Below are 15,030 nucleotides of genomic sequence, written 5' to 3' on the forward strand. Positions count from 1 at the left end.
CTTTCATAGCCACCTTTCTTAAGCCCAGTGGAAAGAGTATGGATTTTGAAATCCAACAAATAACGATTTTTAAAAAACTACCTGGCTCTAACCAGCTGTGTGACCTTGAACAGGACACTTCACCTTGCAGTATCTTTATCTCCTCATCTTCAACATAGGGGTAATTGTATAGAGTTGTACTGAAGAGGAAGTAAATGTGTGTACAAGGCTGGTTACAATATCTGGCACATAGCAGTCTTCCACAAAGGAGAGCTGCTGCTGCTAGTGTGATACATTATTTTTACCATTGTTAGTGTCATTATTTCATAATTTCAGGTACTCTATTTTTCACCACTGTACTTTTCTTCTTACTATCGTTAATGAAATTTAATTTAAATATGGTAACTTTTCAGTATACAGTGTGTTATCTTGGAGTTTTCAGTGTGTGAGAAAATTCTATTTGCTCTTTATAGGTCTTTTCTTGCTATCTCTCTGTCATTTCAACGGTAATAAAGGCGATTCATTAATCTAAATCTGCTCTTGCATGTTTGTGTTTTGTCGGATAAGAGTGGTGGAGCTCCGTGCACATCAGGAAGAGCATTACTTCTTACTTCCAACATGAGCATGGATACACTAAAGGAAAGTTAACAGATTGTTCAACTTTGATCATTGTTAATGAAACAAAATTCTTGAAACACGTAAACTCTATTTTTGGTTGTTGGATTTGTTTTTGTATAGACTTGAGCTCAGTAAGACTTTTCTATAGCAATAAGATAGTATAGCAGGGTCTCTGTTGAGATTCAGCAAAAACTTAGTAGAACTATATATTTTTGTAAATTAAAATTATCACCTGGCACAAATACTATTATATTTAGGGATCTCCAAAATTGAGAAGAAGTCCAAAAATGAACCCCCTTTTCTTCCCTATAGATAAACAGAGCTATATGGAAAAAACCTCAAATGACCTACAGTCTCCAGGATAGCTGAAAATGGTTACATAAATGACCACGAGATGTTAGGAGCTGTGTTAAATTGTAAGAAAGCTTAGATTGGAAGGGAAGTGGAAGAATGATGGATGCTAATACATTTTTTTGAACTAACATTTATTACGTAAGTGCCAGGTGTTTTACATACATCGCCTAACTTAATCCTTACAACAACTCTGCAAGGTATATGTTCATATAGGTTGGGCAGTTTGGCCAGCACCCACAGCTAATGAATAATGAGTTGGGATTTGAATCCAATTCTGACTCTTTCCAGAGTCAGTGCCTGTATTACTGTGCTGTCTCCTCGGGAGTTATGCCATGGAACCCAGATCCCCTTCATTCCAAGTGTTTTCTCAAAGTGAACTTTTGGAAAAGCCTGGCTCACTTAAGCTCCAGGCATCTCTCTCTCTCTCTGTCTGTCTATCTGTCTGTCTGTCTGTCTATCTATCTATCTATCTATCTATCTATCTATCTATTTTTGTTTAAATAGAGAGGCTAAATATTTTCATCATGTGCAGGAAATGTTCCCTACACAGAGATTTTCCTGGTTACCAAGTAAAGCTGTTGTCTCTGACAACCCTTCTTCAGCAATGCACATTCTTCAAAATAGCCACATTTTATGTAATGGAGAAATATACATCTAAGAAAAAATTACATGGTGGGTAGGTAGATAGGTGATAGACACATAGATAGGAGGAAAGAAAGAACGATATAAAAGTAATTCCTTCTCCAAAGACAGAAGAAGATTCAGATACTGATTTACTATTTACGGTGTTTCTTTTCTGGGTTGTTAATCATAACCAGAGAAAAGCTTTTATGGTATATTTCTATTGGAGTGGCAGTGGCTTTTGATCTTATAGAAAGAAATTGCTGGTTGAGCCTGAGCCCTTGTCAGAAGGGCTTGTCACAGGTCAGGGCCTTCAACTCACTGTATAGATGAGAAGCTGAAGTCCAAGAGGTGAAGTGGCCTGTCACACAGTTAGTGGCAGGTCTCCTGATTATTAATCCAGTGATCTTTCTGTTACTCAGTGGTAATCTTTATAAACTTCATACTCTGACAGTGTGCATTAAACAGGACAGCCTCCTGACTTCAATAGATTGTATAACTTGAGGAGATCACCGTCAGGTCCTTACTGAGCTTTGTAGAGATTTGTCTGAATCCGGAAAAGTGTGTTGTACTCTATCCCTTACATGTGTTAAGGCTCAGCTAAGAACACAACTGAGTGGCTCAGGAGAAAGGTTTTTATCTTGGGAAAGTAGAACGTAGACATGCAACAGATACTTTGAATTTGTAATGCACCTGGTTCTTCAGGCTTCTGAAGCTGCTTGGGATCCTTTTATTTAGTGCTCTCAAGGCGTAGTTAATATCTAAATTTCGTCAGATGAAAGGGACCAATAAGTATGTACCTAGGTTAATAATACTGGCTCTGATAATAGATGGTAAAGCATTATAAGATGAGGAAGAAAAAGTGTTCCTCTGGTGAGCCAGGCCAATACCCAAATGTTGCATAGTAACCAGACTGTTTTAAAAGTCTACAAAGTTGTTAAGCAATAAATGTTAATAGCTCATTTTTTATGATTCAGAAAGTGGAAATAAAATAGTTTGCCATATTTCTCCAAAGACTCACAAGTATCTCATAGATTTGGGACTAGAATCCAGCTTCCCTGGCTCTTCTGATCTCTTACCTGGTCCATATAGTCCCACCTGATGTTGGGTATGTGTGATACTTTAGACAGTTTCTATCCCATTTCCATTGTTACCGATCTGGTTTGAATTCGCATTACCTCTCAGTGATTATGACAGTAGCCTTCTAACTGTTACTCCTGTTTGAGGCCCCTTTTTCTTCCAATCTGTCTTCCTGCTTAGTTCAGATCATAATATGCTTTTCTTTGGAAGTCGTTGCATCTCTGTGGCCTGCCGGATTGAGTCCAGACCCTGAGAAGAGCTCTCTCCTGGGTCTTAAATGCATTTCCAGCTTATCACCCACTAGTCTCTGCTCTGCGGCACACTCTCTCAGCTGCTCTGGTGCTGCTGGGCTGCTCATTTTCTCAGATGCATATTCCCTTGGCTACCTTGGGGCTCCTGCTAGTGTAGGTCTTGGTCCTAGAGAGACTCTCCCCCCTGCATCTTTGAATGTCAGCACACATCGAGTAACTCATGTAATGCTCTCAGTAACTCTACAGGTCAGTATAGTATTGCCCCCACTTTACAGATGTAAGACCCAAGAGACTCAGAGAAGATAAGTTGCTGGTAGGAGTTGAACATTAGTCTGTGTGATACCAGAAGTCAAGGCCCTCTACTCCCCTGCTGCTCACCGTATCATGATGACCCTACTCAAGTCTTCCTGGATTTCTTCTACATGGATCCCAAAGCCATAGTTATCTTTCCCTGTTCAGAATCACCATAGCTCTTTGCTTAGACCTTCTTCTGACACTCGAGTGTGTATCTGTGTTTATACACTTTCTATTTCATGATTGTGTTCATCTTATTGCTCCTGTAAATGTTAAGGTCTTTGAGAACAGAGGTGTGTTTGATTTGTTTTTTTTATTTCCTCCAAAGCAACTTTTCCAAAACATACGCTGTCAAATTTAAAAAAAAAAAAAAAAGAAGACCGTTCTCTTTTAAGTACAAGCTCATCTATCCCTACAAGGCAACAGTATGGAGTGTTCTTGAGAACTCTCAGTCTTCATACCCCTCGTCTGACTTGGGGTGAGGAAGACGTGAGGTTGGAAGAATACTATGCAGTGAAGTGTGGCCAGCATGGACAGGTTCTGTCACTGACTACACGCTGGCTTGCTAAGGAAGTTGTTACCCTAAACTGCATCCTCTTGTAACAGATGAATGTACAGATGAAATGTTGAAACAGGTAACAGGTAACATGCCCAAAACGCTGTAAGATTCTAGAAGGCATTGTGATATTGAGGAAAAGGTGACTTTGCCACCAAAAAAAAAGAAAGTTGGGTGCACAACTCTGCCAGGTGTGCCCCTTTGTGTTGTATGATCTTGGGCAAGTCAGTTAATGCTTTTTAGCGCAACTACCTAACTTAGATTGTTGTAAGGACCAAATTCTGTAGGACACGTGAAAGCACTTTACAAAGTAACATAAATGTTCAAAACCTTCAGATGATGGAAAAGCTCAAAATAAATAATTTTTAATATATATTCATTGTCATCATGTTAGAGATTCTGCCTGTGCTAATTTCTAGTTTCACTAAAAGACAAGATTGTAGGTTTCAAGAAGATGTTTAACTAATGTCTCTGTGTTTCGTAAGATAGGAAAAAGGCCAGAGATGGCTTTGGTCCTGAGCATCCAAACTCTGTTAGGATCCGTTTGTGCAAAGGAAAATAATGTCACTGTTATTGACATCTTAGTAGTTTATATTGTGACCCTTATTATTTTTTAAATTTTCAGACAAAGTGGCGTCAGAATTACTACAGGGTTATAGTAAATACTTGCCACATGATGTTGCTGTCACGACTGTGAAGTTATGCATACTATTTGCTGTGCTTTTGACAGTGCCTCTAATCCACTTCCCTGTAAGTATTCTCTTAAAGGTTTTGTTGCTCAGTGTAGCAGCTCCCTAATATGGCAACACTAATTCTTTACAGACTAGAATGTTTGAATCACATCTAATCTTGTGTATCTTATTCATTTGTCAGGTAATTGATCAAAGACCTCATACTTGTGTATGGCCCCATGAAAGCACAAAAATAGCAGTGAACCACTAAGCTAATTTGTGCTTTTTCAGATTTAGTTTAGATTTACGCTGTCCCACAGCATTGTTTCCAATTTAGAGACTATAGTTCTTCTAAAGTTTGGGTTTTTTTTTTCCCCTTTAATTCTATATTCTGTTTTCAAAAGAATGTGCGTGAAGAAGAAAAATCAAATCAGCAAAAAATAAACTCCTTCTGGTTTACTGGAAATTTATTTTCACACAGACGCTCTAGTTTAGTCTTAGTCACAAATTTTATTTGCTCTAGAATTAGAATTTAAGGGGCAGAACAGTTTTTCACTCTGCATTTAGTTGCCGTATGTAAAAATCTTAAGAATTTCTGAGAAAATGGAATCATTGGCTTTGGGTACACATGCTTCTCCATGGATGTTTGAGTCTCTAAACAGTGAGTTCCCTAAGAACTGGGCCTTCAAAATTTTTTGCCTTCTCCCTTTGTGGACTGCAGCGCCATCAGTGGCATGGGGACCGGATAAACCTTTGTGGGATGTGACTGCCTGTTGCCTGCCGTAGCAGCGGGAAGTGTCATGAACTAGTTTTCCTATTTACATGCTGTGAGACATATTATAACATAAAACAGTAAATGGTGTTTCTGTCCCCTGGCATGATTTCTTTTTCAATTTTAAACCATTTATTCCTTTATCTGTTGAATTTAATGAAAAGGATACCCTGAGATTTCATCACACAGTGTTATTGTTGGTAATTTTGAAAATTATGCAGCCTAAAGGAAGTGCATGTGAAAATTTTTTCAAGAATCAAAGCAAATTAATTCTCATGAAGCTCTCACAGATAGGTGTATTTCTTAGTTTATGTGCAATAAACACCTTATAATAATAGTTTATGCTGTATTTTTGGAATCTAAATGGTTTAGGGGATGAGATTATCATAGTAACTACCATATGTGTGTTTCCCTAAGCAAGTAGTTTGGTTTTGTCACTTTCTCTTTGCTTAAATCTGTTTCTTTTTCTGTGATACAGGCAAGGAAAGCTTTAATGATGATGCTTTTCTCCAATCTCCCATTCTCGTGGACTCGCCATTCTTTGATCACTATAGCACTCAATATTATCATTGTTTTATTTGCACTCTATGTTCCTGACATTAGGAATGTATTTGGTATAGTTGGTAAGTTTTCTATTTCAAAAAATCCATATAATAAAACATAAAATTGTCATCCAGCCTCACATCTGAATCTTGCAATATTCTTTTTTTTTTTTTTTTCTCTTCCCACTTTAAGGTTCCAGTACATCCACGTGTTTGATTTTTGTATTCCCAGGGCTGTTTTATCTTAAATTGAGCAGAGAGGATTTTCTCTCATGGAAAAAGTTGGGGGTAGGTTCGTTTTTGTTTCTTTTAAGCATCTTATTTTAAGAAATAATTTGTCATTTTATAATTAAGTATTTTAACTACGTGAAGAAAGTTAATGTATTTTGAACTGTTAACCTACATTATTGGAGAGGGTGGAGGTTTAAAAAAATACTCTAATTCTTCTTTATCTTTTTCCTTATTTCCACAGGCGTTTGTTTTGCTCATCTTTGGTATTTTGGTTGGTAATTTTAGTTTAGCACTCATTATTTTTAATTGGATTACTAAATGAAAAAATATTTTCCCACTTCTCATGAAGAGTAAGTTACCTCCCTATGCAAAAAAGGAATTATTCTGGAAGGCACCTTGGATGAATCCTCTTCGTAGGGCTTGACATTTTTGCAAACATTAACAGAAAAGCACAACAAAATGGGAGTGAGTAAGGGAAAGTAGACATAGTGGTTTTAATCGAAATAAGAAACAAACTCAAAATGCGCTTAAAAATGTTGAGCATCTTTTGTTGGGGTTTTTTAATTAATAGACTTTATCTTCTAGGGTAATTTTAATGTTTACTGAAATAATTGAGCAGAAAGTACAGAGTTCTCATATATCCCCTCATTCCCAGGACACCCATATTTTCCCATCTGGCAAAGATCGTGCATTAGTGAGGTGCATTTCTTACACTTGATGAGCCAGTATTGATACATTGTTATTTACTTAAGTTCATGGTTTACATTAGGGTTTACTTTTGATGCAGACGTTGTCAACCACTGATCTTTTTACTGTCTCCAAAAAAGCCATGAGCTCTAGGAGCTTTTTCTACAATGTTATTTAGTGGAATCATTCAGCTCTAACCTTTCAGACTGTCTTCACTTAGCAATATGCATTTAAATTTCCTCCATGTCTCTTTTCGTATCTTGATAGCTCATTTCTTTTTATCACTGATAATACTCCATTGTGTGGATGTACCACAGTTTGTTTTTCCGTTCACCTGTTGAATGACTTCTTGTTTGCTTCCAAATTTTGTCATTTATGGATAAAGCTGCTACAAACATTTGTATGCAGATTTTTGTGTGGACATAAGTTTTCAGCTTATTTGGGTTAATACAAAGAGCACAATTGCTATATCATATGGTAGAATATTTAGTCTAGTAAGAAACTGCTAAACTGCCTTCCAAAGTGGCTGTAACATTTTACAGTCCTGCCAGCAATGTATGAAGAGTTCTCATTGTTCCACATCCTCGCCAGCATTTGGTGTTGTCAGTGTTTTGGATTTTCGCCATTCTAATGGGTGTGTAATTGTATTTTGTTGTTTTAATTCGTATTTCCCTAATGAATTATTATGTTGAGCATCTTTTCATATGCTTATTTGCCATCTGTATATTTTCTTTGGTGAGGTTCAGATTTTTTAAAATGGGTTGTTTTCTCGTGGTTGAATTTTAAGCATTCTTTGTATAGTTTAGATACTAGTCTTTTATCATAAATGTGTTTTGCAAAGATTTTCTCCTAGTCATTGGCTTGTGTTTTCATTCTTAACAGTGTCTTTTGCAGATAATTTTTTAATATTATTAAATATATTGAGTCAATGTTTCTTTGTTTTTTTTAAGAAATCAGTACATTGTTTACATACAAAATTGAATCTTAATGTATAGGTTAATGTCAACATTGCTCACTAAAAACAAAACTATGAGATTATGCCACTTGGTTTTTTTATTTGTTTGTTTGTTTGTTTGTGTTGCCTTGCCTCCAAATCCTGACTAAGAAACTTTTGTGATTTTCCTCTGTTGTGCAGTATAAGATAGAGCTGTGATGATTGGCTGTGGATTTGAAAGTTCTCTGAGCTTTCTCATTTGTCACTAGAACATGTGACTTTCTACTTAGCAAACAGAGACAAATACTGATGATTTCTATTCTATTTTGTTTGGAAGTTATAGATCATTCCTGTCTTCCCGTTGATGTGACTTATTTCTGGTTGGAGACCAGCAGCCAGATCCCTCCCCTCCAGGAGTGTTCTATGGAAAGGATACCTTGTTAGCAGCCTTCCAAAACCAGGGTGTATCTTAAAAATGTAATCCTACCCCTGTGCACATGTAAAGTAGGAAATTGCATGCAAAGTGTCAATTTGCATATATGGAAATACACACTTCTGCAGGTGCCCCCTTGTTTCCCACTTAGGAAATAGGCTAAAAATTTGACAACTGAGCTGCTCTTTTGAGTTAAGATACTTCTTCAGCAACTTGAGAGCAGCATGGAGTAATGGAAAATGTCCAAGTTTTGGGGTTAGGAAGGCTGAGATGAAAATCTCAGTGAGTTTAGGCGAACTACTTAACCTCTCAAAGCTTCCACTTTCACATAGGTATTAAATGGAGTTAATACCAATTATACAGGGTTGTGTTCAGAGGATTAAATGACCTTGTATAAATTAGGTGCAGACCAAAACAGGCTCTCTTAATAGATTAGGTATTTATCCCCTTTCTTTCTTTTATCCCTTCATCTGGACCTGTAAAATGAATTTGTTTTCAGTCAGGGACATGAAATTTCTTCATCTTCCATCTTGTACAACTAAGACGTTTAGAACCTTCTTCTAGCCTTCATTCACAGGAGAACTGGCCCCGTGTGCACTCTTTTTAGTGCTTTCCCACATTTCTGCCCCAGCTGTACTCTCCTCCTAATGCCTTCCTGAAACTAGGCACTTAGCATGGTCCCAGGGGCACAGCCAGGCTTGGCCTCCCGTGTAGCTTCAGGTCAGCTAGAGCCCATCTATTGGCTAATTCTTGGGCACTCTTTTTCTGTTTATGAAATTATAGATCCAAAATACAAATAGGTGTTCAGCTGCTAAAATAAATCTAGTCCCAGTAATACTAAAATAACCCTAAATCTGCAACAGATGCAAGGATGCCCCCTGGGGCAAATGTTCAGTGTGATGACAGCTGGGCATCAATTAATACATTTGTCACCTGCTCATGGGGTGGGATCCTGGGAGGTTTGGCAGAGGGACATGTAACCTATTGAACACTGTGCAAAACTTATTATCAGCAGAAAATATTTGCAAAAGTGTTTGCTTTTGTTTTACCTTAATATTCTGCCTTATCTAGTTGCCTGTCTGGAGTTTCCACTTTCCCTGTGAGTTTGGAGGAAACTAGTAAGATGACTGGTAACAGCAGTGCCCCCTTCACCAGAATTTCAAGGAAAACCTTGTTCAAGGACTCCTCAGCATTTTTCTCGGGAAATATAGGCCTTCTCATTATAGGCTTAATGTTCATAATTTATTAGGTAATAACTATTTAAAATAAAACTAAGCAAAGCACAAAATATATATTTTTCTAACACTTGGAGACTTGTTTGCTAAATTAGAAGACGAAGTGCTGAGAATATAAATTACTTTCGTATGTTGAGGGTGAATGTTTAAATTGTACTTTTTTTTAACAGAATGTTTACTCATGAGCTTAGCATTTAAATGGTTAAAACAAGCCTTTGAAGTTAACACTCCATTAAGATGAATGGGGGTAATTCACACCTCTGCTGGTGCTGTATTATTTCAGTCTGGCTGCGGAGAAAACAAGACAGCAGTAGGTTGATTTACTGTGTGAAGGCCCTTTAAACACCCAAGGTCTGGAAATCTTTGTTGTTTTTTTCCTTTTCCATCTAGAAGTAGAATCTGAAAGTCAGCACAATCTAGGTGTAGAACTGAAGTCTTGAAAGTCCTGTGTATTCCCCTACTGGGGGAAATTCCTAATGGCATTTGATGGGTAGCAACTTACCAGGTCACCCCAGCCTCTCTGGCTTTGCTCCTGTACTCTAGTGTTTCTTCCTACCTTGGTGCCTTTTATTTATTTATTTTTTAACATTTTTTATTGATTTATAATCATTTTACAATGTTGTGACCATGGTGCCTTTTAAATTTAAGTTTAGTACCTTGGTATGTTCACCAATGGAGAAGCAAAGAGAAACCACCCATTTTCAGGTAAACCTTACACATGCCTCTTGATAAACTGAGCTAATCATTGGCCTTCAAGTGCTCCTAAAAAATATTTTTATCTTTGCAAAATCTTGTGTTCTATATTTACCTATATATAAATCATCCACCTCTAAGAACTTTTAAAAATATTTTTTATATTTTTGTACTGAAGTCTATAGTCAGTTACAATTGTCAATTTCTGGTATGCAGAAGAACTTTTTTCTTCCCTATTTTAGGGGGTAATGGGTGGTGGGTGAAGTGAGCAGAGATCTGGTGGGAAAGAGTCACTTCTTTCTCAATGTGTCCTTTGCACCAATGCAATTTTATATTTGAGGTATGTATTCCCCCCATCGGGGGAAGTGCTGTAGCCATTTGACCCTGAAGCCATTCATTTCAGCGCCTAGGGATAAGGTTATGTGAGCACAAATGAAATGATGAGCATTGTATGGGAAGTTAATGAATTTGGAGGATCTCTTTTTAGGGTAAACAGGTTTTTCTCTTCTCCATCATCTGCCCTGTGTATTTGCAGGGTCAGGCTACTAAATAATCTATGGGTAGCTGAGTGTGCAGAGTATTTCCATTTGGGCTGTCTCCAGTACTGATACGGCCAGTAGAGTGTATGGAAATGGGAAATAGATGCTAGAAGCAAAAGGACTCAAATAATTTTAACCTGTTTTTCTTCTTGGCATGTTGACAATACTCTGGCTGTGTTAGAATTACCCCTATTGGAAACATACTTTGTTCCCTGCAAATTACTCTGCCTAGATTTTAGATGTCATAATTTTTGGTCTAAGAATTTCTCAGAACCTTCTGTCGTCCTAAGAAATTAGCTTTTCTAATTTAAACACATAATTTATTCATCTTTCTATCACAATCCTCCTACATATAATCTTTCCATAATGAAGTAGAAAAATGGGAAAACAAAATTTTGATGAAAGATGTGTAAAGATATTGTGGATGTGGTTTCTTCATTGTGATCAGAGTTCTTTGTTTCTCACCCTTCCTAAACACTCTATGTTTTTGCTATCGTCATGATCCAGTGTCCTCGTTTGCCAGGCTGTCAATCAGGATGAGCAATTATGAGCAGCAGGAAGACTCATCTTGGCTGATGGCCAGGGGGACAGGTGGGAGTGAGAAGTTAATTCGCCTGTGGGACAGAGTAAGTGGGTGGAGAGGGAAATTGAGTTGCCAGGGAAAAAAGACAGATGGATTAGAAAGCATTGATATGGAATGCTATGAAGGAAAAAGACTTGCAGAGAAGTATTTCCCATTTGGGTGCATGTGTATATGTTTTTTGTTGATCAGTGAACTAATGCACAACACAAGCAAAGGGGCTGAGCAAACAGTTTCAGAGCACATATTATGTACTAGGAGTCTTGCTGGTCCTAAAGGTGTGAAGGTAAATAAGGCACATTTCTTGCCTGAAAAAAAGCTTAGATACTCCTTGGATTTTTTCTGACTGAACCTTTTCAGGTAGACTTATATGTGAAACTGCTGGACTCAATGGAAAATTTATGTATTTTTTTCATATATATGTACACAAAGATAAATATACACATATTAAAGGTTTTGGAGTCAAACTTACTTGTGTTCAAATCCTAGCTCTACCTTTTCTAATTTTGGACAAGTTTCTTTAATTCTCTTAATCCTCTGAAGACCTTCAATGTTTGAAGACTGAATTTTCTCTTCACTGGGGGAAATACACTTTGTGTCTGTAAGTTAGATTATGTGATATTTGGGAAAAGCTTGAGCACTGAATTGAATATATGAACAGTTTCATTACTTGACTGTTCCTCAGATCATGTAGTTTCCGAACCGCATATCTCTTCTCCCTTCAGCCGCCTGGTCAGCAGCCTGACCGGAAAATAGTGTTCTAGAAATAATCCTGAGCAATGCGGTTTGTTTTCACTACTGATATATTCTTCCCCAGAAGAGTAATTTTTGTAGTTTTGTAATAAATATTATGATATTCTGACTTTACATCAGCTTTTTCACAGTGACGTTACGCTAGGCTTATAAAGTATGTGGTCAACAAAAGCGCCTTGTACACACACACACCCCCCCCGTTACCTGTCTGTGTATCTGTTTGAATACCATCTTGTTAGCGTCAGCCCATCCTTCCAGCAGGTGAGATTTTTTTTGACTCTTGATTCTAGTGCCTCAGTTACTTTTCCCTGCTTTTGGACATTCTTCATTATCCTGCCATGTCTTCATCCCATTCACCGATAAAAATGTTCAGTGACTCAAGACTTAATTACAGAACCCTCCGGCCCACCACTAGAAACCTTTCTTCCAAGTCTTATTAATTTCCTCTTTGGGTAACGTTGTTAGATTCCTATAGTGTCATCTAACCTGCTTTTCTTCAGACTCCTCGGAAGTAGCTCCCCAGCTAGTAGGTACAACCTAAATCTCACCTATTTCTCATATTTCTAGTTGCTCTGGGACATTTCTGCTTGGATTATGCCGCACAGTAACCTCAAGCTCAACATATTCAGATCTGTTCCCCTCTGCAGTTTCCCCATGTCTGTCAGTGGCCCCACTATTTTAATCTAACCTCCCAGCTAGTTTTCTTGTTTCCATTCCTGCCACCTGCAATCCATTTTCAGAGTGCAGCCAAAGTAGTTGTTTCAAGATGTAAATCAGATCCTGTCACTACCCTGCTTACTTTCCTCCCACGGTGTCCCACCTCACTGTGCCATGGCCTGCGAGGCCCTCTTTTGTCTACCTGCTTATTTCTCTGACCTCCACTTGTATCCGTCTTTCACTCTTCTCAGCACACAGGCAGGTCTGTCCCTTGGACACAACAAACTTGTTCCCATGTGTTTACTGTCTTTCCTTGTTAGAACATTCACTCCAAAGACCTTTGCAAGCCTCGCTCCTCATCATTCAAGCCTCAGCTCAAATATCACCCGCTCAGCGAGATCTTCCCTGACTATCTGATGTAAACAAGCAGCCCCCAACGTACAGTCATGCTTTATAACTCTACCCTGTTATACAGGACACTACTGGAAATCAAGTTTATTTGCTTGTATCTGTGTCCACTAGACTACAAGTTTCGTAAGAACTGGGAATCGTCTGTCTTGTTCATCACCAAATCTCAGACCCTAGAATGATACCTGGCACTTGGGAATGGCTTAATAAATATTTGTTGAATGAACACAAAGGAACCTAACAGACTATATATATCTTTTCACTCTTTACCTCCCATCTGTCACCATATCAGCTCTTCCTTTGACATGTCTCCTACATTTGCTTTTATCCTATCCCCAGCCTCCTGCTGGCACCTGAATATGAGACTTCGTCTCTTGGTGCCTGTTGATTATTGCAGTGATTCTCAACACAAGTCTCTTTAGAATCACTTGGGGAGCTTTAAAAAATGACAATGTCCAGACTCCATCCCAAATCAATTAAATCAGAATCTCTGGAGGGAAGGGCCCAGGCATTAATACCTACTTTTAAAGCTTCCCAGATGATTTTAATGCACAGCCACTGGAGTGCTTCTAGCAGGTGTCTGGCTTCCCATCCATTCCATCTATTGCTGTCCGCTTGTCTCCTTGGAATCCTGCTTTCATAATATGACTTCCCTGCCTCATGCACTCAACTGCATTTCATCATTTTCTTACCTGCATTCTACTCTACACTGGGGCTGTTCTGCTGTCTGGCACTTGGTTTGCCTTTCATTGCTTCCACATTTTTACTCCCACTGTCCTCTCCCAACTCGGACTTCCACATAGACACCCAGAATGTCCTTGCTCACCTCTGTCTGTCTGGATACTTCCCATTCTCCAAGACCCAGATCAAATCCCACCTTGTAAATACTTCATCCTCTACCCAACCTAGCCCTTATTATCTTTATGATTCTGTTGGTATATATCATTAGTGTCTTGTAATATATTTCCTGTTGTGTTCAAACATTGCTTTTGTATTTCATATTTCAATTGGTAATATGCACGTGATACAAAGTCAAAATTTCTGAAATTGCTTCCCTCCTCCTGCCCCAAGCTACTGGTTTTCCTCTTTGGAAGCAGCCACTCTTACAGGTTTCTGTATCCTTGCAAATATGTTCTAAGCCTACTTAACCATATATTTATATAGAATATGCACACACACAAATGTTGGCACACTACCTGTAGTTTTCTTTGTCTTCTTTTCACTTAGAACTATGTAAAGATATGTATGTATGTATTTAAGTTATGGTTAAATAAACACCTAATAGGAAATCTGCCCTCTTTACAAACTTTTTAGTCTAAAGTACCATTATTAATTATATGTACATTGCTATACAGCAGATCCCCATCTTGCATGACTAAAACTCTATGCCCATTGAGCAAAAACTCCCATTTTCCCCTCCTCCAGCCTAGAAACCACCATTTTACTTTCTGTAAGTAAAATGAGTTTGACCACTTTACCTACCTTATATAATGGAATCATGGATTTGTCCTTTTGTGACTGACTTTTTAACCTTAGCATAATATCTTCAAGTTTCATCCATGTTGTAGTATATGGCAGGATTTCTTTCCTTTTATTTTTTTTTAACATTTTTTATTGATTTATAATCATTTAAAATGTTGTGTCAAATTCCAGTGTAGAGCACAATTTTTCAGTTATACATGAACATATATGTATTCATTGTCAAATTTTTTTCTGTGAGCTACCATAAGATCTTGTGTATATCTCCCTGTGCTATACAGTGTAATCTTGTTTATCTATTCTACGATTTTGAAATCCTGTCTATCCCTTCCCACCCTCTGCCCCCTTGGCAACCACAAGTTTGTATTCTATGACTATGAGTCTATTTCTGTTTTGTATTTATGCTTTGTTTGTTTGTTTTTTTAGATTCCACATATGAGCGATCTCATATGGTATTTTTCTTTCTCTTTCTGGCTTACTTCACTTAGAATGACATTCTCCAGGAGCATCCATGTTGCTGCAAATGGCATTATGTTGTCAGGTTTAATGGCTGAGTAGTATTCCATTGTATAAATATACCACATCTTTATCCAGTCATCCATTGATGGACATTTAGGCTGTCTCCATGTCTTGGCTATTGTAAATACTGCTGCTATGAACATT

At 37.8% G+C, this 15,030-nt stretch overlaps 1 protein-coding gene across 2 annotated transcripts in view; it reads left to right on the forward strand.

The window, feature by feature from the left end:
- Window positions 1-7,591, forward strand: part of SLC38A6 (solute carrier family 38 member 6) — a 59,407-nt gene extending 51,816 nt beyond the window's left edge. For both annotated transcript variants that reach the window (XM_010976678.3, XM_064486006.1), the window contains 4 exons: window positions 4,379-4,503; window positions 5,675-5,819; window positions 5,932-6,026; window positions 6,211-7,591. In XM_010976678.3, the coding sequence (XP_010974980.1) occupies window positions 4,379-4,503; window positions 5,675-5,819; window positions 5,932-6,026; window positions 6,211-6,291 (446 nt within the window). In that variant the 3' untranslated portion in view covers window positions 6,292-7,591. The remainder of the gene's footprint in view (window positions 1-4,378; window positions 4,504-5,674; window positions 5,820-5,931; window positions 6,027-6,210) is intronic.
- The last annotated feature ends 7,439 nt before the right edge of the window (window positions 7,592-15,030 follow it).

Source organism: Camelus dromedarius, chromosome 5 (assembly GCF_036321535.1).
Source record: "Camelus dromedarius isolate mCamDro1 chromosome 5, mCamDro1.pat, whole genome shotgun sequence".
Classification (NCBI taxonomy): Eukaryota; Metazoa; Chordata; class Mammalia; order Artiodactyla; family Camelidae; genus Camelus; species Camelus dromedarius.